Genomic DNA, 26,522 nt, shown 5'->3' on the forward strand with positions numbered 1-26,522 from the left:
ATTTTTGACCGAATTCAGGCCACTTAAGCATTAAAACAAGTTCTGAAGACTACAGGGATCCTGCACTTCTTTAGTTAGAAATTGGATCCCTGGCTATAATAGTCACCTTTCGTGATCTGTTTGGTTACCTCAACTTACAACCATGTTCAATTGATTACTTCTCTCATAAAACAGGTGGGCTTTTTAAATTCTTAAACTACAAGTGAGTTTTACGGTTTGAATTTAATATAAATATTCTTACGTATAAAAGTAATCATACGAGGTAGGATCCAAAAATTATGTGACAACATTCGCCAATGACAACCAAAGCACGAAATTAAAATTAATCGTTTTAAATGCATTGTATTGTTCCTCCCTTTGATGATTTCCCCTGTCGTGTAATTGAGTTGAAGAGAATGTCTATTGAAAGAGAAAAAATATGATTTGTTGCTGCATATGAAAGTAACGGTGAATGCATAGCTAAGGAGACGAAATAAACTAATATTTATTTAAAAAAAAAAGAAAGATTTTAACTGTTACTGATAAAGTACATCATTATCATAGCTAGTCATTAATATAATCACCAAAGGCTCTTCTATCTATGAACTACACACAGAGTCTTACAAAAAGACGAATTGACTGGATCATCAAAAGCAGTTTGTTACTGATATATTATTAAAAGTCAGTAAGATTTTAGTTGTTCCTGATAAAGTGCACCGTTTTTGTAGCTATTAGGCATTAATATAATCAGATTTTCAGTGACTGAAATTATTAGACATTTTTATTTTACATGCATGCCATGGGCGATAAGGTCACTTTCAAAAAAATCATAAAACATTTTATGGGAAAAAATACCGGATGCGGTGTCTATCCACTAGTTAAGCATTACATGGGGTTCAAATGAGCCAATTTTTAGATTTTTAAAAAATGGGTTTTTTGAGTAAAATACCTTCAAAAATCGCTAATTTTTGAAAATTTTCAAAATTTCAAATTTTATTTACGAGGCTGTATGCATCCAAGGATTCTAATAAAATATGTTATGAAACTATCATATAAGGGCTTTAGACTGCCATCTCCGTTTAGTAAAAAAAACTTTTTTTTCATGGAGAAAAAAAATCATAAAATTGGTAAAAATGCAGTTTTTTAGCGGCAAAAATGAATTTTTTTCTTTATCAAAAAACCTAACTAAACTTTCAAAAACGATGTCTAGAGGATATATGGGTCCTTATTTATTTTTAGAAAAAAGAATTATTCGAATAGGTTAAATACTTTTGAAATAGTGTCCATTTCAAATGGAGTGTTTTGCCGGTTTTTTCCAAAATGGCGGATTTTGTGCAGAATTTTAATAGGCTGTAACTGAAGAAAAAAAAAATTTTCTTGCAAAATCCTTTTGGGATAGTTCATATGTACCTTGGTTGTAACTACTGTATTTTTTTCAAAAAAATCGGTGATGGTCATATGACACTTTTCATACCTGCCTGCCTGATTTGAAATGGAATGACTCTTTAATAGTAAAAAAAAAAATACTTGACTTTGATTTTAATTAATATAAGACTTTTAAAAGGATTTTCAATTTTTCCTCTTGATTCTGCAGTTGCGACTCAATCGGGGTTTTTAAAATTTTTAATTTTATCGATCCTTACGCATTTGCGTTTTATTCCGCAATTTTAACTTTAGGACAATAAAAGTCTTCAGATTTCAAGCGATAAATGTTCGCATTGTATCCTTATCAACTAGAAATCAGTCCGCAGACCTTTTCATGACACATATATAGTGACCTTTATAACTTTTTCCTGAAAATCACCTTTTTGGACAGCGTTTTTTATATGAAGAAGGTTTTTCAAAAAAGTACAGAGATAAAAGTGTTACATGACGTTCTGTATTTAAGAGGGGTTTTTTTTTTTTGAACTACTAAAGCTTAACAAAGAGTAAATATTAGGTTTATTTTGCATCCAATATTATAATGCTTCTTGAGAACACAAAAAACGTTTCCCCAACAAGAAAAATATGCATGTTTGAACACTCAAAGTTATGATTGAAAGCTAGATAATAATAAATCCTCTTCATGACGTGAGTCGCACTTTTCTCCGTTTGTGGTATCATTTTCGAAAACTACAGGAATTCTTAAATTGTCCTTTGTGGCTCAGAAAAATTATTTTGTACTTTTGAGTTCATTATGAAAAGTTTTTGGTATTTTTTAAAAAATTCTGTTATTTGTTTGTTTACAAAATAAGTCAATTTTTGTTCTGCGCACTTGGTTTGCAATGGAAACACAATGTTGTCAGCCCCGCTTAATCTTGTAACGAAAACCCCGCTTATACGAATAAAATCTCCAGGAACCGAATATTTCCCAATGTCAGATATTTCGGAATGTTAGGGATTCCGCTTAATCGAACAATTTCCCCGGTTAATCGAATAATAGTGATCAGCTTTCGTATATGTTTTAGCTGAGAAAATTTTTGAATACATTAAAAATTAATTAAGAGCAATTACTGACGCAAAAATTAAAAATTGTATTTTTCGGCAAACAACCGGCGGGGAAAAAACATTCATAATCTATCAAAGCATATCCACTATTCTATTTATTTTCTTTTATCGTTGCCATTACCAACAGACAGTTGATAATTAAATTAAAAAACACAACGAAATATAAACATTGCAGAAGATAAGAAATTGATAGATATTAATTGCGTAAAACACGGTAATTGAAGTTAGAAAGGTGTTCTCAAAATACCTTGAGCAAGGAATTCACTATTATGGAGTGTCTCCAAAAAATATTAACTGAAAAAAGGTGTCGAAACAAAGATTCACTACCCACAGTTGTAAGTGACATATAATTTTCATACGTACTTTTATTTACTTAGCTTATTTAAAACGCTTTTTAATAAAAAACATGTTACTTCTATTACTTAGAAATTGATTTATTACAACGTTTTAAGACAACGTTGTCAATCAGGAAAAATAAATAAAATTTCCCCGCTTAATCGAATAATATTTCTTGGAACTCACGGTGTTCGTTTAAGCGGGGCAGAGTACCAGTTTTCCATTCAGTAGGGGAAATTCATCACAGACCGCCAACGATCAAGAAAAACCATCGTTCAGCTCGCCTTAAACCTTATTATAGTATTGCACCATTAATATCCTTAGACCTCATTAACAATTTCACTGATGATCTCCGGGGGGGGGGGGGACTAACCTTACGGACATAGCTTTTTCTTCCGTGCCTCGGGGTGATGGGGTAGTGATTGGTGTTTTCGGAGGAAAGGAAGAGAAGAGAGAACTAATAAGAAGAGAGATGGGGAAGGCGGGAAGCCAGCGGTAAATGTATCTTTACAGAGTTTCCTAAAAAGTATCAGCGGCTAGGATAATTCAGCATTTTTCCAAAAATCATTAGTGGGTCCCCTTATTAAGCGTGCACGTTACTCCGATATTCGATAAAGTTCGATAATTTTCCATGATTAAGTAGGAAGAGAATAAGCTTGATCCATTTCGCCGTATGAAACTATTCAAAATAGTTATACCTGGATGGAAACAATTGAGAACTCATGTTTAAAACTATTTTCGTCCAGAAATGTACTCGAGAGAACTCTTACTGAAACTTCACTTTGACAAATTCAACAGGTTCTAATAAAAGTGAAAATGTTTTAGATTGTGCAAAAAAAAAAAAAAAAATTAACAAAGGTTGGTAGCATGATAATGAGTGATAGTCTTTCAATGATGAAAAGTAATGAAAGATGTCTAATTTAAAAAATAGCTTTCATCCCACAAATTCAATTCATTTCTGTTGAAATCATTGAATGTTTTTCATAATACAATGTTTTTTATGCTACGTACTACAGCCTATATAGAGCTAATATTCTAATGATCAATAGGCAATTTCATTAGTTATTTCCTTTTATATTAAATTTATCTTGACTTCAATCAGTTTGGTATGTATGCTCATTTTTCCAATTGTATTGTTTGCATCAAAAATAAAGATTGCATTAAAAATTTGAGTCAATAAAATTCATAATACACTGAAACACTTGATTACATAAAATAAGAATATTTACATGATTAGTTCATTAGTTTGCTTCCATATCATTACATTTCTTATTGTTGTCAGGTCAACAAATTAATTACACACTATATTTCACTAGAAATCTGCTCAGATGCAATGACAAATAAATTGGTTAGAGCAATTTGTTTTTTTTTCTTTTTTTTTTTTTTTTGTCATTTTGAACTGAAAAACATTTGAATTGCAACAAGCAACATTTTTAATTCGATTTTGTGAACAATTGCAGGAGAAGATTGAAAACTCAAGTCCCAAATTGTATCCTTTCTTCGAAAAAATGTAAGCAATAATTAAATAATATACTATTTCCATTTTAGAACAGTCTCAAATTTCATTCTATGTATTAGACTAACTTACATTGCGTAATATAGAATAACATTGCAACTGTAACAAAAACCCTTTAAAGCGGCCACCCATTTTGAACGGCCGAAATTTTGCGGAACGAAGGGGTGGCTGCTCTTAGAGGTTGCACGGTTAAGGTATATTTGCAGATACTAAGGACCTAGACGCCAAAATAAAATTTGATTCATATTGTTTGTTCAATTTATGGTTTAGGCGGCTTTTACGATATCTAACACTTTCTGCGCAATTCCTAAAACAGATAGTTCGTGGGGTAGTCAACCATATTGTTTCATTCTACGACAATGGAATTGCAAAATGAAAAAAAAACAGCAGAAATGAACAAGAAAATATTCCATGGTTAAAATACTAAAATATCTTGATTCGAAGTTTTATTCATAGTGTATTATACAAAAGAATCAGAGCTCAATTACCAACCAGACCAATTAGGCTGTTGGCCATGTGTCCCCAATTTTTAAGAGCCCCAAAAATACTAAAATTGCTGTAGTTTCTATTTAAGAAAATTAAGGTACTCTCCTGAATTTATCTACAGTTTTTCATGTGTACAAGTGTGGGTTGCTTTGAATAAGTGATTTAACACCTGAACACCCCTGAAACTACCACCCCTGATTCTTTATTAATGCTTTTGTTTATAAGGTTTCACTGTAGAAGACCCCAAAAAAAGTTTGTTTAGGATCTACATTAGTCGGACCCTGAAAATATTACATACAAAGATCCAATTCGTCACACATCACGCAAAGCGAATATATGCATTGCAAGAACTTACAAGTTGACCGTAATTCGTTGAAGCCTTGTTACTAAACTTGCTAGATATTTACTCCATGTAGTGAGTTTTTCTGAATGTAACTAGACTGCAAACTGATTATAGCAGAGCAAATATGCTGGAGGCAGTCCTTGTTTCAGAAGCCTACACTTTGATTTAGAAATGCATAAAATGGAGTTAAAACTGCATAATTTGGGTAAAGCAGCTGAAATTATCTGAAAACTAGAGCTGCTAGAGAAAAACTAATTTCATATTTTGATTCAGAGCCCCAAATTTATCTAAAATCAGTCCTCAAACTCTGGGCACCGAAAATACAACATTTTTTTTTGTGCTGTAAAGTAGATGCTGGGACACTTGGTGTTCCTGTCAAAGGGGTAAAATTAAGCAAAAAAAATATTAACTTCTTTTAAATTTATTTCTTCGTTTAAACCATTTCTTTAAATTTAAAAAAAAGAAGAATACTCCCCTAAAACAACTCCCGTAGCAGACCAAAAAGGTTATTTTGTTTTTACAACCTCAATGATATAAATCAGCAAAAGTGGAAACAAATAATAATGTTTCTTCGGGGAAATTTAGGGCGAATTCATTTTGATTAGTAGATGCATCAGTTCGCACAACGCTCAGGGGTCGAACGGCGCGATGACACTTGTATATTAGTTAAAAGAGAAGAACGATTGAACATCTGGAACTCTTCAAATCTTCAGATACAAAAGGCTTTAGAATCTCCATGGGGGGTGTGTCTCCCCGACCATGCGAGGAAATGGCAACCCTCCGCCAAGTCAGTTCACCGTTGGCGACGAATTTGTTCCTAAATGTCGGCTTTTGTCCCAAAACATGTTTTCGTTAGTATTTTATTTTCTCTGCGGAGCGTACAAACTGGTTTTGAAGTGGAAGTTCTTCTCCTTTATCTATATTCTTTGGTATTATGATGCGAACCGCGTATTCATAAAGAAATTTGTTGCTTTATTATAACCTTTTAAAATGTGTCAAGGACCTTTTCGACACCCTGTATTTCGAACGTGACACATTTCATAAAAGCCGTTAACGTTGAACTAAATATGTAAGCATGTATAAAGCACACAGTTATAAAATTAGTACTAACTGAAAATCACGTGCCTACTAGGGTGAGCTAATGGTTTTTGCAATAAATTACTTACTTATTTCTATAGCAGTACATTTTTAACTTTAGAAACCCAGTATTTGAGGCTCAGTATATCATGTTATGAAATCTTGAGCCATCTTTCAGATAGTTCTTTGATACCACGGGGTTAATGACATTTTTTTAATGAATACTGTGATAGTAATTATTACCAGAATAATAATGAATATTAAATTTATAATAACCGTCTTGTTGTAGCGATGTAGCTCTCACTTTTAGCATAGCCATGTTTCGTGTTGCCAAGCCAGCGTTATGGTCGTACCCGATACCGTTCTCCTGTCCACTTACCCATGCTTACTACAGTTTGGATTGTAAACATCCAGTAGTCTGAGTTCTCCCATTCATACAAAGCCGGTACAGCGCGAAATTTAAAATAGTCCACTTTTCTGGTGGACCCTGTGTTAGTTATTTTAGCATTTAGTCTTACCTTTGAAATTTGGAAGCATCTAATTGGTGCTGCAGGTGTCATTCAGAAAAAAGTATGACTGTTATGTGGTGAGCGCAGTGATTTAGGCAATAAGTGGTTAACATATATTGTTCTTGAATATCACTCCCTTATTTATGTGTAAACGTAATAATTAGTAGTAGTACATTGCGTGATTTATAAGAAAATAACTTTTAACTTACAAATGTTGAAGAAAAGTCTCTATGATAGTTTTCTTTCCTGAAAAAAAGAAAGAAAAAACATAATTAACAATGAGTAAATTAGTATTTTCTTTTGAAGGGCAGCCTATTTCGAGAGGAAAAAAAAGTTTTTAAGACTATGAAACAACGAAAAAAAAAAAAAAAAACGAATGCTTGAAAGCTATTTGGAAAAGTTCAAATTTTAGTATTTTTCATAAAGCATTTCTTTGAAAGACCCTTGGCTAAAAAATGTGAACATAAATTCGAATTCCGTTCCAGAAGTAAGATCATGCAGGGACCCGCCTTCGATTACTGCATAACTTCAACTATAACCCGGGTTGTAAATTACCCCTGGAGGAGTAATTACTCTCAAGATCTGCAGTCAAAAATTCTGCTGTTGTGTTCAGTTTAGGTACATTACTGCGCACAGCAAATTGCGTCTCAAATGCATTAGTCTTTCGAGAACCTACAAATACTCGCTTTAGCCTTTTGGAGTTCGTTAGTAAATGGCTCTGTTTATTTAGGAATAAATGGAAAAAGGAAAAAAAAGAGGAAAGTATGATGATCATCTAAGATCGATTTTGTACAAAACAGAGGCACGTAAATTTGTGCCGGGTCACGTAGCCGCATTTTCAAATCACGTTCTGGAAGGGAGAAAAAATATCTGAATTTTTTCATTTTATCTTCAACTTGAGGCTGAAGTAGATTACTTTTTCCACATTGCGTTCTTCACTTTGCATAGAAATGCTAATAAAGGAGTGCTTCCTATATTGCTAATCAATTTAAACTGAAATTCATTTTGCGGAATATGTAACAAATATCGATCTATTGTTCCGTGCTGTTTAGTTTTATTAAAAATTTAAATATTTAAGTAACAACATTATTACCGTTTTGCTGTGCAATATTGTTTAAATAGTTAGAAATGAAAAGGACAAATAGCATTTTATCGAATTGTTTTAAGAAGAATGCAAGTTATTGATTTTAATTTCCTTCAATTCCTTGAATTTACTTCATCAAAACTGGAACAAAACACCCAAGTTCATTTTATTATTATTATTTAATTGGCATATCGTCACCTCAGAGCAAGATTAAAGCATCTAATACCAGGAATAATAGTAAGATAGCTTACTGCTGCTTTGAGGCTACGATATGTTTACATTGATTGTTGTAAGAAAGACTTTTAAAAACAAAATAATATCTCTTTTTTAAATACGTTGCTTTAAAGAAAGTTAGCTTAAAGACTGCGTTTCGGGGCACTCATACTTTTTTGGTAGTGCACTTGCAAAAAAAGTTACTTTTTCCCCCTCTAGAAAAAACGAATTATCTGTAGTTTCCTTTCAAACGATGTAAAAAATTTTGTGGAACCTTACCGCATAAAATCGGTGGCAGCATAGCTGCCTCCAGTGGCGGCACGAGAGCAAAAGTAAACGTCGGCGATGCAGTTTTGCGAGGCCCTTTTAATCATAAAATATTGTGAGACAAATAATTGAATTCATAGAATTAGTTTTTGTACTAACTATTGGCACTTAGGGTTCCCAATTCACTTAATTGCTGGGACAAAAACATTCCGTTATTAGTAGCACAGTCAAAAAGAAGTTTTTTTCGTGGTGGGGGGAGGAGCCGGCACTTTGACTGTGGAAAAAATTACCTGATAGAAAGGGGGGTCTGGGGGTTCTCCCCCGGAAAGATTTCGAAATTTGTAATTTAAAAACGCCATTTTGGGCTTTCTTTGCTGATGTTAAGGTAAAAAAGGTACAGGGGGTCTCGGTGGAAATTTCTAGAAATTGAAGCCTTAATAATGCATTTATAGGCCATATTTATTGACTTTAGGGTCAGAGACTGTCCCAGACCGATACTTAAAAAAAAAAAAAAAAAAAAAGTCAAAATCAATTTCCTGCAAATTCTCGAAATTGAAGTTTCAAAAACGGAATTTTAGACAAACTTTGAAGATTTTACCGGAAGGAAGGGAGATCCCTCGAAAATTTTTGAAAATTATGGTCCTAAAAACTTAGGAATATTTTATATTCAGGAGCCATTCCACTTGAACTTTCTGTTAATGAAGTTTAAAAAGCCTAATTGCTTATGATATAAAAGAAAGGCGATATGGGGACCCTTGCCCGAATATTTTCTGAAATTCAATCCTTAAAAATGCGATTGTATTGCCCTATTTTGTAATATTACGCTCGATAATTTTTGAAATTCAAGCTAAAAAAAACGCAATTTTAAGCGATTTTCGACGTTGTTGAGCATTTGGGAGCTTCAAGCTGGAAATATCGCGAAGTTTAAGATCTGGAAACAAAATTTCAGTTGCTCCATAATGCTTTCGGTGTGTGTGTGGAGGGGGAAGAGTTTGGAGGAGCAGCATTTTGGATATTTTCTTACTTTTAGATGAACTTAGGAAACAAAAGAAAAAAGAAAAGAACTGAAAAGAAGAGAAAAAAGAAAGGGGGGGGATAGAGTTAGCTGATCAATTAGCTGTTGCCAATGAATATTTTTAATTCAGACCCCGACAGAATTGGGCCAAACATTTGCTAAGGCTGACTCTGTGCAGTCTCTCCTGCACGCACTATTTTGATTACTTTTGCGTCTGTTATATTTAATGAGAGCTTCAATCGAAAACATGGAAATATCTTAATACTTCTGAGAATTTACTTCTGAGAATTTTGCGAGGCCCTATCTGCGCGAGGCCGTCGGCAGTTGCCGACGTCGCCGACGCCTAGCGCCGCCACTGGCTGCCTCCACTGCTCTGCAGTAACTTAACTGATATAACTGGTGTAAAGTTACATATCGCACGTGGAAGGTTACGCCATGGAAATGTAACTATATCGTAACGTCTCACTCATTTCTAAGACGTTACGATATAGTAGAAACACACCAGAGTTTTATACCAGAATTTTATGTTCTCTTACAAAGAAGTTCCTTGAAAGATTACACATTAGCAAAAATTAAGCTTTCCTCTGACTTTCTTGAACGAAAAATCATTTTTAATTGTAAGTAGACTTATACATCAAGTTAACTATTCGATGATATAAATTATCTAGATATATTAAATGATCAAGAAATAATTTTTTCGAAACGTTTAAATTGAAAGTAAAAAATAAATTAGTAGGCTACAATACTTGAGATTTCGTTATAACAGTATTAAAAAACCCTTGCTGGGAACCCCTTGATTTTGTCTTCTTTAGTTTTGGCTTTCAATCACTCGTTCATTCAATATTTATTAAGTTCTTGCTTTTTCACATCAACACACACCAATTATTTATTAATTTTAATGTACAAGCAAGACATTTTTATTGCATTAAGAGATAAAATAAACTGAGTGGTGTCGGAACCCACAACGTGAGTCTCACAGACAGGGCGCAAAGCAGGAGTTTTTACCACTCGGCCACAAAGGCCGATTTCCGTTTTGCTAATAAGAGTTCACCAGCTCCGCGTTTATGCTGATCTTTACGCATGCGCTTTGAATTCTACTGACTGCAGGTAAGACTTTACACATACATTAGTGCAAGGTTCCTCCAACAATTTCAGTTTTTAAAACAATGATACTACACACTCCGGAATTCATGTAACGTTACACCCATTAATACTGGTAGCCTTACACAGTTTTTTTTTTTACAATGAAATAATGTATTGAGCATTTCATAAAGCTTACCTATACAACGGATGAATGCTCATCTAAAGGAGTCAAATTTGCACATGTAACTCATGATGGAAAACTTATTTAAATGAGTTGTAGTTGCATATAACTTATGTTCGGAAACATCACTGAAAGTCAACAGAAGTGACGTTGTTTACGGCTGCGCTAGAGTGGAAAGTTTATTTGTAACACGTCATGGTGGATACTTTCAACAAATGTGCCAGCATTATACAGTGCATTTTTCCAACTCTTCTTACTCGTATTATGTTCAGCAAACGCTTTTACATTAATCTTTGTTTTCTTTCCTTTTAGGTTTTGCATTTTTACTACAACTCTAAAACGACGTTTTCAATCATAGGATCCTTAGCACTTCTTGCTCTACCTCTACTTAAACTTAGTATCTGTATTTATGAGGAAACCTGTGTACTAATTCATTATGGTATTTTGCCGAAATAAAATCCCAGAAAAAGCTATAGAACCTACAAGCCTTACATTTTATGCGTTTCTTATACTTAGTTTATCAGGAAAAGGGAATACCATCATCTATTTTTAGGATTTAAAATATTTTTAGCAGAGACGAAAAGAAAAGGCAGTAGCTCCAAACTTTATTTAGTGCTATTTGCTCTATTTTAACAATTATTGCGGGCTTTAAATGGAAGTAACAGCGACAAAAATCCTGCCACTAGGGTTTTGTGCAAGCGCCTATGTGTGAAGGAAAAAACCATTCGTTTTTTCACGCTCATTATTACTCTCACTAACGAAGAAAACAAAATAAGCCAAGTGTTTTTCAATATGAAGTTTCACCAACTAAAAATGCTTATAACTCTTTTTCTAGGTAATTTAGGCGGTTCGAGCTCTGGTAATTCATAAGAAAAAACTCGAACAGGGTACTTTTACAGGCTTTTCAATGGCACCAAATTCTATGCTATCATTGTTTTGTAAAAATATATCAATTTTATGTCATTTTTAGGCTTAAAATAATAATAATAAGATAACATTATTATTATTTTTCAACATAATCGAGTTTTAGAAAAAGCGCCTCGAGTTGGACACCCCAAGCTTTAAACCAGTAATGTGGAAAATTTTATAAAAATCTGCTGAACAATCTTAGTTCAAAGCGAGTTACAAACTCACACACCCACAGTTCTACAGACAAACTTTCTTCTGTATTATAAATACGAGATTTTTAGTTTAAGGAAATTCTAGCAATTCAAAAATGACGGTTCCTAATATCAGTAACACAAAGTAAGCTTATGCTTTCTTAAAGATGTAAATAGTGAAGTTCTAACTTCTTTCCCACCGCCATGATGTCCATTTTTCTTATACTATGTTCAAAAATGAAACTATATTCTTAGATATTTCATATCTTTTATTTACTCACGGTCCGTTATTTATCCAAATCTTTATTAAAGTTTCTACCAATTGTGCGAATACTTTTCAATATTGGCTTCCCCAGTATCTTATATGAAGACAATATTGATATAAGTAATTCTTCTCTAACTGCAGTTAAGTTAAGAGGTAACGATGTTTATCACTTCCTTTCGCCTGAAGGAAATGGCAAAACTTTCTTATTCACGAAGAGCTCAAGAAAATTTCTTGTCAATCCTTTTATATAATTTCTGTAGCCTGTTTTTTGTTCCTACGCGAGATTTTCTTCAATTCTTGATCGATTTCTTTGATTTACCTCTCATTTTAAAGCTTATCGTGCAGGCTAATGACGATAAATTATTTTCAAATAAAAAAAGAACCGACTCCAAAAAATAAAGAGGAACTAAAAAGTAAAAAATAATGGGTCATACATACATACTATTTCTTACCCAAACGTATAAATCAAATTTATTTTACGATTCCAGTACAAAAATCAACTAAACACCCAATTATAAAATAAACACTGATTTTAATTATTATAGGATGAATTATTTTAATACCTAACTAATTATATACGATCTCTTAATTTTTAATAACCTTCATTAAAAAACTTTTAGGAATGAATTTTAATTGGAAAATTAAAGTATATTCAAAACAGTTAATATCTTTCGTGAAAGTTAAGCTTATAAAACAAGAAAGATCATGTTTTTGTGTTATGCACGGGACATCAAATTTTGTTTAAAAAAGTTCTCCTTTTTACTTCCTTTTACAAAAAAGGAAGTATTGTATTCGCGAAAAGAATTTTACTCAAAAACCAGCCTTAATTTCCATTTTTCTCATCCCCGAATGAATGTTGAGTTTTTTTTCGACCCGACCACACGTGGTATAAAAATATATAAAAGTATATTCAAAACAGTTAATATTTTTCGTGAAAATTAAGCTTATAAAACAAGAAAGATCAAGTTTTTGTGTTATGCACGGGACATCAAAATTTTGTTCAAAAAAGTCCTCCTTTTTACTTCCTTTTACAAAAAGGAAGTATTGTATTCGCGAAAAAAATTTCGTTTAAAAACCGCCCTTATTTCCATTTTTCTCACCCCCGAATGAATGTTGAGTTTTTTTTTCGACCCGACTACACGTGGATATATGCCTAGGAACCTACAGACACCCGAAATATCCATTTTGACGACCCCCGAGTTAATTACAACGAATTTTCTCGTGACGTCCGTATGTACGTATGTATGTGCGTATGTGCGTATGTATCTCGCATAACTCAAAAACGGTAAGTCCTAGAAAGTTGAAATTTGGTACGTAGATTCCTAATGGGCTCTAGTTGTGCACCTTCCCTTTTAGTTGCATTCGGATGTTCCTAAGGGGGTCCTTTGCCCCTTTTTGGGGGGAAATCATTGTTAATTTCGATTTAAACTCAAGTGGTGTAATAATTTGTCGGACACTTGGCGATATACCGCCAGTCTTTTGGTCGCCAAGTTTTGTCGCCAACTTGGCGACAAATTTGGAGATTTTTTTTTTTTAATTTTAAATTTGGTTTCAATTTGTCCACTGTTGGTGATATTTAGAGAGTAAACAATTGAATCATATTAAAATTGCTAATAATGGGGAAATGACATTAAATTGGAGTGGCCATGTGATGCACACATCAGCTCGTTTGAAAAATGGATTCTCAATGTTTATTTTTTATTTTTCTTTTATTCATGAAAAGGAACATAATGTAGACACAGTTCAAAGCAAAAAAATAAAACGATATAATATTTTTATAATAAGCTAACAACATGCAAAGTACGTTGATTGTAATGGGAAAACTTAAAAATCAAAATGCTGACTTTCCAGAATTGATTCTATCTTTAAAAATGCTGTTAAAACAAATATTTTATCTTATTTCTAGAGGTTCAACTAACATACTTTAATACTACAAAAATAAAAAAATTATATCTCTTTTTTAAAAAAATGGGCTTTAGAGGATTTAAAGCGGAGAATAGCCCCAACGAATTGCATTCGAAAACGAAGGCACAACTTTTTGGTTGGTTGGAGTGTCGTGTTGTTAATCAGAATGGCGCCAGTTCGAATCCGTGCCATTAAATATCTCTTAAGTGTTTCTTTTTTTTTTTTTTCGTCATAGGCTCACATAGGCAGGACTGTATTTACCACAACCTGTTTTTTCACATGCAAAATTACTGTTTTTTCACGAGTCACTCAGTCACACTTTTAATGATAGTTATGCTTGCCTTGAAAATACGTACAACCAAAAGGTGAGCGATGATCACATTATCACAACGTTGTAAGGTTTTGTTGCTGATGTCTTCAAATTACATGTCTTCTTTTGTGCGTTTACTTTTTCCCTTTACTTTTTTAGATTCTTCTTCATAGTGTTCTATTTTTAAAGAGGAAAATGCCACATGAAAAGATTCGAAGCACAGTGCGGAGTTTCGCACGGGTCGACTAGCTTTATTTATAATACGTTTTGTTGGTCTTGTTCAATTCAATTCAATTCAATTCATTTTATTTCAATCAGGGAAATATTTTTTTTTACAAATATGCATTTCACATATAAAAAAAAAGAAAAAAAAAGAAATTACAAACAGAAATATATTTCACCCTGTCTGTATGAAAATCCCTGATTGAGTAGATGGAAGTAAAGGCTATAACAATAGCCTGACATTAGCTCTCCACGCAAACTTAAGTCCAATATTTATTAGGAAAAATACAACAAACTATATTTTCTCAAAATAGAGAGAAGCATCTAGCAGCAGTTATTTTTACAATTAAAGTTGCCTTTACTTTTCACGTTGTGACGTTAATAATGAAAAAAAAAAAAAAAAACATTTTTAAGTTATAAAATAAAAAAGGAACATATAAATGAAAATAAAAATTTTTCATGAAAGATTGCGTGCATTGTATAAATATTGTATATTTTAAGATATGTGTATTTGATTGTGCAATGTGTTGTATGAACATAGCTGAAAACCCTTTGTCAAATGCACATGAAATCAATAATTATTTTCAAATAATAAATATCACTACTTGTTTATGAGATAGGTGGAATTGTCTGTTAATTGATCCATCAAAAAATTATAAAAAAAATATTTGGTGAAAAATATCCGATTCGAACAGAACTTTTTTGGTCAAAATGATACTCATAATCCTGTATAACTCTTGATGCATCAGATTTTCTGTGGGGGAAGGAAAAGCATTTGAGGAAACTTTTTAAGCATTAAAAAATATATTTAACACATCTAGCAAACGGTGGCAGCATAGTATTTGGCAGTGGATTCGGTGACATTTAGGAGGCTTAGCGACAGTTTGGCAGTCATTTAGCGATAATTTGGCTATATATCACCAAGTCTGTTGCCAACCTGGGTCAGAACAGTCTTAAAATTGAAGCGGTAGTTTGAAGGAGGGAACAAGCGCCAAAATATGAAAAAATTGAATTTTAGCTGAAAAAAATTGTTTGAACCTTCAAACAATTTTTTACCGCTAAAATTCAATTTTTCATATTTTGGCGCTTGTTCTTTTCTTCAAACTACCGATTCAATTAAGTTGTGAAGTGTCTTTTTAAAAATTCATTAGAAGTATAAACATGGCTGAAATTCCAAAAATATTTTTCACATCACGTTTGAAATTGTTGAAAAAAAGTATTCTTCAGACAACAGTAAGTCAAAGTCTGTCTCGCAAAAAATGATTGAAACCCTTATGAAACAAAAAATATTCTTTGAAAACAAATTTATCAAAAATATACACGTGTTGTTTTAACTGATCGAAACTTTTATTTGAAATAATCTGGAGCAGAAGCTCAGTTATTTCAATTAAAACAAAATGCTGGTGTAAGAGAAAGCTGGTTCGTTCTGTTCTGGATGAACGTCTTACTGAATGATACTATTTGAATACCATTTGATACGTCTTACTTTTTGATACTATTTGAATACCACTTGATAAGTCTTACTAACTGATATTTTTCTGCTTACCGGAATGGTTTGACATCTGTGAGATGAGAAAATTATCTGTTACATAGTCGGTTAAAGTCGCAAAGAAAAAATGTAATAAATGACTAGTAAAATGCTTCTGATAATGAGCTGCAAGGTGTCTATCACAATAACCGTTTTTCCTAAGCCTTGGACGCAGGACTTACCCTATTCTTAAAGAGGCGGTGCGTCATGCCAATAATTCATGCTGTACAAAATTAAGTGTGATATATTGTCAGACTAGCAATTATATTAGTATTAGATGAAGATCAAGATCTGTAGAGGTTAACTACTTTCTGCGAAGTCTGTCATGTTTTAGAAGAATGAATTTAAATCTTTTCTTTTTTTTTTAAAGATTCTTCTATGAGTTGGATTTACTGTGAAATTCCGTTACAAAGAACTTCATGGGACTGCAAAATCGCTGTAATCGCAAATGGGAATTCAAACAATGTAATGGAAATTGAATCGGGACTGTTAAATCATATCGTTGATACAGACATTTCGTTGTATTGGAATTCGTTGCAAAGGGATTTCCCTGCAGTAAAAAATAAATGAGTAGCAGAAATACATACGCATTTTTTGTTACTTAATATTTCGAATTTTAATTTAACCTAAACATTAACTATTGTCGTTGTACAGTCATAGAAAAAAAAAAAAAAAAAAAAACGAAACACTCGATCGTATTCAAAGACTATTGACACTAGAGACACGTGTAAGGTGTTAATGTTTCAGGAATAAAACGTTCTACATAATTAAGTTAAAAAATTGTTGTTAAGGGGTCGTCTTCATATTAAAACGAGCATCAACTTTAAGTTTTTCAATGAGAACCCCCTTTTTTTATCACATATTTGTGATCAGCATCATTTTTTAACTTTGTATACAAAGTTTTGTTTAATTCGATATAGCTGTTACTTCAGAATCGAGTTTTGAAAAATTCCTCTCGTAATGTTAAAACGTATTTTGAAATTTTTACTCATAACACAAAAACCAGATTAGGCACGGCAAAGATTGTTTTTTTATATCAAAATATGAATCGATCCAATAATAAAAACATAATTTACAACACCTAAAATGTAATTTTAGTTTTTTTATGAATTATTTTAATATTTTTTGAAAAAAATATGATCTGAAACCATATTAAATTTTAACAGAAAAACAATCTAAAAGAGCTTTTATGTGGGAATCCAAAATTTGAGCTCAAAATATTCAGTAGTTTTTGCGCTATGCTTAAAAATTCATTTTTTCCCACTTTAGGGGACCGTATCCTTTTTTAAAACAGAAATTATGAAAGTTGATTTCTTCGTAAAAAAAGAAAAAAATTGTTCAACAAAATAAGCAAACCAATTATAACGTGTTTTTTCTACATTAGAGTTACGTCTATGATTTTTTTAAATGCATAAATTTATTCACTGTCTCTGCAGAAGAACAACACAAGTGTTAAGTTGAGCAGGCCTCGCCTGACCATATACTGTCGTGCCTAGAGCTCTCCAGGAGGGATTTGACTGAAGACCCAGTGACGGTGCTGGATTTCTTGAGGATAAACAAACTCATGGACCTGGTCTAGCACTGCTGATCATGGGGGCATGCAACAACAACAACAACACAACACAATATTGCAACCGTCAGTTTTTTGTGGATATCGCTAAAACGTCAATGTGTAAATAATGCGAAACACTACTTCATTGTCTAATAGAAGAATATTTCATAGAACTTTTAAAATTAAATGCTACACTTTAAATACTTGTGTTTCTTTTTTTTTTCCTGCGTTTAGCCATTGCCTTTTGTTAAACAATAACAGAGGAAAAAAAATTAACATGCACAACTTTTTCACAGAAACATACAATAAAACCTCATTGTCTTGCTAGTCATGTTGAAATAGACAGTGTAGAATTAAAGACTGTTCCCGGTGATAATTTGCTAAAAGGAAAAATAATTGCTTTGTCTAAATCGGGAAAAAGCACTCGAAAAATAGCCGACGGTGTGAAGTTTTGCCTTTAACAGTATCCAGATGGGTCAATAGGTAATATTTACTCTTAAATAAGTTTACTGGTTTTTAGAAATTTTTATTATTATTATTATTATTATTTTTTTGTAAAGTGTTTGAATATTTTTCAATGTGTTAAGATCTAGGGGAGGAAATGTCAGTCGCAGTAGTGGGCCGCGTGCTTTGAGTCGTATTCTGCGCGAAAGTAGTAGTTGTGGCTAATTGTGAACTTTTTTTTTTTTTTTTTTGACTTCGTCAAAGATTTAACAAAACATTAATTTGCGTGTTAGATTAAGTTGAGTTTTTGTCTATTCTTAATTATAATTTAAATACTTTTTTTTCTACTTACTTCCTCGGTCATTGTCCGTGCATTTCGCATTAAAATCATTCTCGCAAGAAAAGATAAAATTTCAAATTATTTTCTTTTTTGAATAACATGGAAAAATATCGACAAAAAAAAAAAAAAAAAAAAAAGAAGAATTATAATAAATTATCGTTATCAACTACTAGATGCCTATCTTATTAAATGCATGTTTTTCAGAATCCAATACTTGAATATTGGGCTCCACCTTTATGACACTGGCACTATAATTCTGCTTTCGGATCGTATTATTTAAGCAAACAACGGGCCGTATGGACCAATTTCGATGACTGAATGTGGACCACGTCTTCACTGCGTTATAATTACGGTCTGGTTATACCATTCAATGGCTGTTGTGGGTCCTAATAATTCGCACAACAGCCCTGAACTAGGTTTAACCGAGCAATGAAGCAGGTGTCATGTCATTGAAGCTGTAGGGCTGAACGATATCTGGATTTGCATATCGCGATATATCAGAAAGTAAACATCATGATATATCGATACAGTAAAACCTGTGAAGTTGACCACCCTTGTAAGTTGACCACCTGTCTATGTTGACCGCTATTGTCAGGAACGGAATTAGCCCTATCTAATATAATGAAGGAAAACCTCTGTAACTTGACCACCTCTCTATCTTGACCACCTGTCTATCTTGACCACTAATGTACGCCAAATTTGGTCTGGAGTATTGTAAAAAAACCCTTTGTAAGTTGACCACTTGGTTTATTTTTTTAAACTTTCTTCAGCATATTATTTTATTTTACAATTTATTTATTTATTCATAATAATAATAATAATAATAATAATAATAATAATTTTGATAGCATTCAAAGAATGTTTTTAATGCTTTGAGGACATACTAGCATTTTACTAACTAAACAGCAACATAAAGTTTATGCTGCTCTTTATTCTCCAAACTTGTTTTTCATTTGTTGTTCTATTTTAGATAGCTTTTTGTACTCTGTTCAATGAAAATAGGTGTCAGTAGAAAAGTTCAAAGTCTTTTCCTTCAGTTGCAATACGTTGTGGCTTTTCAGGAATTCTGCTAAAAAGAGCCACGCCGGATCTGTACATTTTGGGCCCCCTGCAACAAAATATGTAGGGCCTCTCCCTAGTGGCCAGCAGTGTCTATTTGAAAAGCGATAAGCCTTAGTGCTAGTTTTTTTTTCTATTTTTTCATCAATTTCTAGGGCTGTTAGCCCCTTCAAGGACGCGGGCCCCTCGCACTGCGGGTACGCAGATCTGGGCCTGCTAATGAGTAATGAGTAAAGCTACATGTTTCTGGTGCAAGGGATTAAGAGATAGGAAATTTTAATTTTGCCTTTATGAACTGGGAGAGTCGAGCTTGTTGCTCTTTGTGCGATAAGTTTTACTTAAAAAGGCTTCAAAAAGAAAGTTAGTGGAACTTGAGATTAATAAAAAGTATGAAATATTAACAGTAATTGAAAATGGAGAAAGCCAGAAAAAATTAGCTGGCATATATGGAATTTCTAAAACTAGTGTCTAATCTAGTTAAAAACAAGGGGAAAGTAACAAAAGTATTTGAATAATATTTTTAATTATTGTTTTACTTTCAATAATGTTAAACGATGAAAGTGGAGCTGAAAGAGTAAAGGTGAATTCCTCAAAAAATGAATACATGGTGCAAGAAATGACAAAAAATAAAAAAAAAACATTACCGCCCTTTATAAGTTGACCACCTGTCTAAGTTGACCGCCAAAGTACTGCACCGCGAGTGGTCAACTTACACAGGTTTCACTGTATATCGGTATAATCAGCTGTATACATATAGAGGGGGACTTATGGCATCCCTTCCCCACACTTTTATGAAATACATATCAAAATCAGGCTCTCATTTTTTAAAGGATTATACTAATAATTACTTTTTTCAATTCGAAGCCAGAGTTTTGAAGAATTTCCCAACCTTTATAGGTACAGTACAAGAGCGTTACAACACACACCTTGGGATCATTTGCATCAAAGATTTTGGCATTATATAGACAATTTCTGAAATTTATAAAATACTATTCAGATGCCAATCACATCAGAATACAGGGGTGCCAATCGCCCTCCCCCTCCCCGTTTTCACAACTCTCTCCCTTTTTTATTTCTTAGATCTCCTTTTTATTTATTTTTTTAAATATTTTTATATACATTATTGATTTATTATTATTATTTTATTAGAAAAGTTCTGTGTGCTACGCCAATGACACACACCCACAAACTAAATAAATAAATAAAATAAAATATAAACAGAACAAAATAAATAATTTAAATTAAAAATAAATCAAAAAATTAAATAAATAAAAAAATTATCCCCCTCCCCCGAGTCCAATTTTTTTTTTTTTTTTTTTTTTTGATGGCGCAAGTCGTGCTATACCCCCCTCCTCCCCTCCCTGTGAGTACCCCTGTCAGAATAAGTTTTAACTATATATAACTTATAGTGATATAAATTGCATCAAACGGTCTAAGCATAAACTAAGAAGAAAGTTAAAAAAAGAACAACAGGAACAATAAACAACGATAATTATTTTAAAATATGTAACAATAACGATAACAACAAAGTAAGGAGAACAGAGGAAAAAAAAACTAATAAAGCGCCAGAAAACCAAATGAACGGTTCCAAATCGGTGAAGCTCGCGAAGGTGAAAAAACCGGTTTCAGCAGCTTCGACAAGTTCGAAATTCGAATATCCTCCGAAATTCGAAACGACGAAGTTTGCTACCAAATACCGGTATCGTTAGGCGTGTCCCCTCCCACCCTCCATCCACCCTCAAAGCAGCGCAAGCGTGGTCTATGCCAGATGCACCGATGACGTAACACTCTCCCGTTTGCGCCGCGACGGGAAGCGATCGTGCGGCGAAGAGAGAGAGGGGGGGGGGAGAGCGTAGTCTTCGGAATCAGCCAGGTCTCGGAGGGGAATCGCCGATCTTCAGCAGAACGTCCGTCGGAGAGATCGCAATTCAACCGGTTTCGTGCAGCCGATTCCAGCGTCGGTGAATTCGAAATTCGAAGACACCGGTTTTGTTTACGATGTACCGCCGGCCGTGATATATCATGGGTTCGGTTTTCAAAATACCGGTTTTCATGATATGGTTATGAAACCGGTGTTCAGCGGTATATCGATATATCGTCCAGCACTAGCTGAGAGTGCCTAAAAACTGGTGGATGAAGAAAATTTATCTCACCAGGGAGATGCCGTAAACATGCAGCAGATAAATTTACTTTACCTACCAGTTAATTCGCGCTCTCAGCTTCAATGAGGAGACTTCTGCATCCCGCGCGATTAGTTCCGATTCCAGTCTGAGAAATCCGCAGCAAGGACGAAATTGTAGCCTCTGAATAGATTAACCCGCCTGTCGGGTATGCTGCGTATAGTATTGCTATAGGTGCGCGAGCCTAATGCCTGATACTATAGAAAATGTTCGTTTGCAGGTATAGTAAGCGAAACAAAATCAAAAAATGTTAAGCTTCGTTTGCCAGTGCAAAGTTACAAAACCAGAGAAATGACAAGAAGTCTGATTTCGGTTCACCTTAGTTAAAGCTAAAGTAACATTTCTCTTTTTAAAATTCGGGTTCATGTAACAATAGTAAGTTTAAATTTTTCTTAAGCATTTAAAAGTCACATAATTAATATTGGAACCCTGAAAACTCGACAAGCCTGACTCTTATTTTTGGCTTTGAAAAAAGGAAAAAATAAATACAAACATGCACAGTTTTTTCTTAAAAAGGCATTTAATTTACGCCTGTTTTTAAGACCAGTTGTTTTTTCATTCGTGATATCAGCTCACATATTCAAGTGTAAACCCAGTCTCTCAATGTCTTGGTCATTTTTGAAGAACTCGGTTGATTTTTTAAAATTTGTTTCACCTTGTTTACTTAAAGCAAGCACACTTGTTCAACTACAATGACCTGTGTGAGCCCAATTGACGCCAACAGCTTAGTAATTCGTTTCACAAACCTCATTGTATTGCTTTGTAGTACTCCTTTGGGATTTTGAAAGTGTGCTTCGTTGTTTTCATACTTCTTTGGCATATGTCGATTCCAAGGAAGCAAAGGATCATCACTTTGTGAAGGTTTGCTTTTAAACACGATTCCCGAAAATATTCAAAACTATCACTTGAAACAAGCAATTCATCTCGCTACCTATCTAAAAGGCAAAATTATTGCCTTTTTGTGTCTAAGCATGTACGCACATGCTATTCTAATTCTCAATTTTTCACACAGAAAACACATAACTAATGCATACATTAGCATTTTCTTTCTAATGAGCACCGTAACACTATCATTATTCACACCACTCATTTTCAGTTAACCAGCTTACTACTGTAATAATTATTTGTTTTAACTCATTGCTGAATGTATTTTACAAGGTAAACTACTATCTTCAAACAAGGGAAATAAAAGATAAATTTGAGTTTATAAAGCGTAATGTAACGAATAATTTTCTTGATTCTTTGGGGGGGGGGGGGGGTCTGCTCCGTCAGGCCCCATGGAGTCGGTGCCACTGCTCTACTGCATTCACGTGTTTTGAGGTTTCAGGGAACCTCTTTTTCGACGCAAATAGTGAGCTATAATGAATCTTTTATTGTGTGATATTTCCCTTTGTAATTCGAATGGTATAAAATTAAGTAAAATATTAGCATCAAGCTTCGTACTTTGTAATCAGCAAACAAAAAGAAAATACTTTTTTTTTTATTTACTCACAATGGAAAGAAAAATTTTTGGTTGCCAACTTTCTGATTTTATGAACAATATTATATGTTGGTTTTTATATCGACTATTATAAACAAATCTACAATACGTTTGTTAGAGATGTCTCATACAAAATTTGCTGAATTCACCACACTGCCTGAAAATCATAATTCTGCCAAATAGCCACCACAGTAAACTTAAAGAGAAAATTACAGGCAAATTGAGAATTAGCTAAACAGGGTGCTTTTCAATTTCATAATAAATTTACCTTAAAGAAAAAGCTTTTTGCCTAATATAGTTATTGCACTGTAAAGTTTACATTATTTTCAGAGGAACAATGGGTGAGGAAAATGGTTTGAATCTGGGAAATTATATTATTGCAGAAGATAAGGTTTGAGTATGGAAAAATTGGCAAGGAACATAGGTAGGGCAAATGAGCTATGATAAGCCAGACATTTTAGATATTGTTGGATCACTAGAGCAGTAACTGCAGTAAAATTTCTTGTCAAAGGAAAATTTGGCGTTCCGGAAATAAACTTGCAAAACGTATGATCTAATTAATTTAGCGTAATACATAATGTATGGAAAATGCTTCTCTGAATCAGGAGTACTCTTAAAAAAGAGAAATAGACAACCATAAAACTATCTCATCAAACACAACGAATCAATTCAATAAATATTCTCAAAAGAAATGAAGTAATCTTTTAAAACCTAATTCATTGCCATAATTATTACTTCTATCTTATGCTGTAGGAAACTACTTTTATTAATCTCTAATAAATGTTTTCAGAAAAGTTTCTCATTTTAAGCATCAGGTCATTTCAGTGAAAAAAAAATTTGTTCCCCGTTTATTTTGTAAAAGTTGACCAATTTTAAATTATCAGCTAAGTGACAGAATACCAATAACTACGGAGAATCAAATGCACAGAAGTTTAGCATGCTTTCAAAAAGGCAATTTATGACCAATAAGAATTATTTATTATATAATGAGATTATATTTAAGTTGAAATAAAAATAATAAACCAATATTACCTGAGGTAAGCTTTGACTTTCTGGGACGGGAAGCCCGTGTATTGCATCCTGCCCAATTAGGGCAAGCACCCTTTCTTCTTCAGGGGATAACTCCTTCTCCGCACATTCACCCCCGCCTGTTTTTCTCCTTTCTTTCAACAGCGCCAAGTTCCGAGCCTTCACGGAACTTTTGTGATCGGACCAGCACTGAAATATAAGCAGATTAGAAAAAATTAAAATTGGAAATATTGACTGGTATACATTTAAAGTGAAAATTACTAAGCAAAGTATGTCATAATTGTTTAAAGCTTGTTTTTAACTTCAGGTAGTATTCCAATTATTTTTAACTGATGTTAAAAATATAAGAATTTTCTATAATACCTAAAAAATTTCTTCTTAACAAATTGGCATCTAGCCGAAAAGCATTAAAATGATGGAAAACAGTTAAAATATTTAGGGGGAATGTTAATAAACAGCTATTGCTAAAATGATATTGTTTTTGTACTGAAGGCAACTAAAAATTTTCATGCCTGATATACAAGAAATAAATTTAGTAGCACTATTCTTTAGAGATTTAACAAGTATCCCATATGGGATGACATATAAGATGCAAGAACAATAAAATTTGGTTTTCCAAAAGCAGAAAGTATAAAGACACACCGAATATAGGAATCTCAGGAATCGGGATATCATGTTAAGTGTTGAAGAAGAGCTTTTAACTTCAAAAGTAGTCTGCATGCTTTAAGTATTAGTATTATAAATATGAAACAAATAAATTTTTATTGGAAAGCACTATGTTTGATCGATTATATTGTGGGAATAAGTAGGTCCCCTATGAGGTCAAGCGAAAAATATAGCAATTCGCTACATGTGCAGTGTTGTCGATGGGGATAAATTTTGTTTCGAGCAGCACTAATAAAAATTGAAAAGATTGCTTTAAAAAGGGGAGGGGGTGGGGTAGTGAGGGATGAAATTCCCAAAAAGACATGGAAGTTATTACGACTATTATTTTCTTTCCCATGGCTAAATTTGCTTATGCGATACTTTCCACGGCTAAATTCTCTTTTACGTATTAAATTAAGTTAATTATTAGCACCAAATACTATACTTTGTAATTAGTAAAGAAAAAAATAACGATTTTTTTATTCACTCAGAATGGAGGAAAAAAAAAACATTTTTGGTAACAAACTTTCTAATTTTCTTAAATATTCTATACTGATTTTTTCTATCGACTACAATATATGTTTATTTTATAGAGATATCTTGTAAAAAATTTACTCAAAACACCCAGCTGCCTTAAAATCGTACAGTAAACTAATATAGAGAAAAATTATTTTCAAACTGAGAATTAGGCTGCTATTTTCCAATTTCATAATAGATATACCTTAAAGGAAAAACTTTTTGCTTTTCTAATATAGTCAGTCACTGTGAAATTGTGATTAATTTGTAAATAAAGCATCAAGAATGTTAAGTGCACCGAAAAAAATTCCTGAAAAGGAGATATATCCTTTTTACTTTAAACGTTGAATTGTTGAAGAATAGGAAGATCTTATTACATGTTTCATAGCTAGTTGTTTAAATAGCATTTCAAACGTTAGCGGAAATAAAATTATGCACCATAATTATGTGCTTCTACCACCAAAAAAATGTAATTGTAAATAAATTGAAGGCCACTGTTGTTAGCCTAAAAAGCAGTTTCATATTTCTAAACTTGAGCAACAGATCGAAAAATGACAACATTGACTTTTAGAAAACGTATGTATTAAAAACGGAAGAAATAAAAATATATGACTTACCTTTTGCCAAGCTTTTACATTTTTTATCGCTCCTCCCGCAGCATTCAGTTTTTCTGCCAAAACATTCCAATCTCTCGCGCGATCTAGAGCAGTATATTTGCCAGTGAGTTTATTCGCATTTAGAGAAGGATTGTTTTCCATCTCTTGGCTCAGTAGCCTGAATTGGTGTTTTTTTACTCGAATGTTTTTTCTTTCCATATCTACAAAATTACAAAGTATGGCTGACTGTAATAGCACGTGTGATTGTTTGGGTCGTTAAGCAGCAAAATGCAAGTGAGATATGGTGTCATTTGATTGGTCAATCGTTTTTCCTTCTCGATACACGGTAAAAGGAGAGATAATTGTCGCCAGAGGCCGCTCGGGGCTTTCAGAGTAACACAAAATGTGGCAACCGACAAATTTCTCATCGTTTCTCGCTTGTCGTGAGGGAGAAATAGACGTCACTTGAAGTTCTAGAGACATCCAGAGTAACGCTCCAAATCGGTGAAGCTCGCGAAGGTGAAAAAACCGGTTTCAGCAGCTTCGACAAGTTCGAAATTCGAATATCCTCCGAAATTCGAAACGACGAAGTTTGCTACCAAATACCGGTATCGTTAGGCGTGTCCCCTCCCACCCTCCATCCACCCTCAAAGCAGCGCAAGCGTGGTCTATGCCAGATGCACCGATGACGTAACACTCTCCCGTTTGCGCCGCGACGGGAAGCGATCGTGCGGCGAAGAGAGAGAGAGGGGGGGGGGGGAGAGCGTAGTCTTCG

General features: G+C 33.3%; 1 protein-coding gene across 1 annotated transcript in view; it reads right to left on the bottom strand.

Annotated features, from left to right (window-relative positions):
- The window catches only part of LOC129218774 (uncharacterized), a 52,330-nt gene extending 26,364 nt beyond the window's left edge, over positions 1-25,966 (bottom strand). The window contains exons 1-2 of the mRNA XM_054853098.1: positions 25,769-25,966; positions 23,994-24,179 (exon numbers count right to left, since the gene is read on the bottom strand). Of these exons, the coding sequence (XP_054709073.1) occupies positions 23,994-24,179; positions 25,769-25,966 (384 nt within the window). The remainder of the gene's footprint in view (positions 1-23,993; positions 24,180-25,768) is intronic.
- Between the last annotated feature and the right edge of the window lie 556 nt (positions 25,967-26,522).

Source organism: Uloborus diversus, chromosome 3 (genome assembly GCF_026930045.1).
Source record: "Uloborus diversus isolate 005 chromosome 3, Udiv.v.3.1, whole genome shotgun sequence".
Taxonomy (NCBI): Eukaryota; Metazoa; Arthropoda; class Arachnida; order Araneae; family Uloboridae; genus Uloborus; species Uloborus diversus.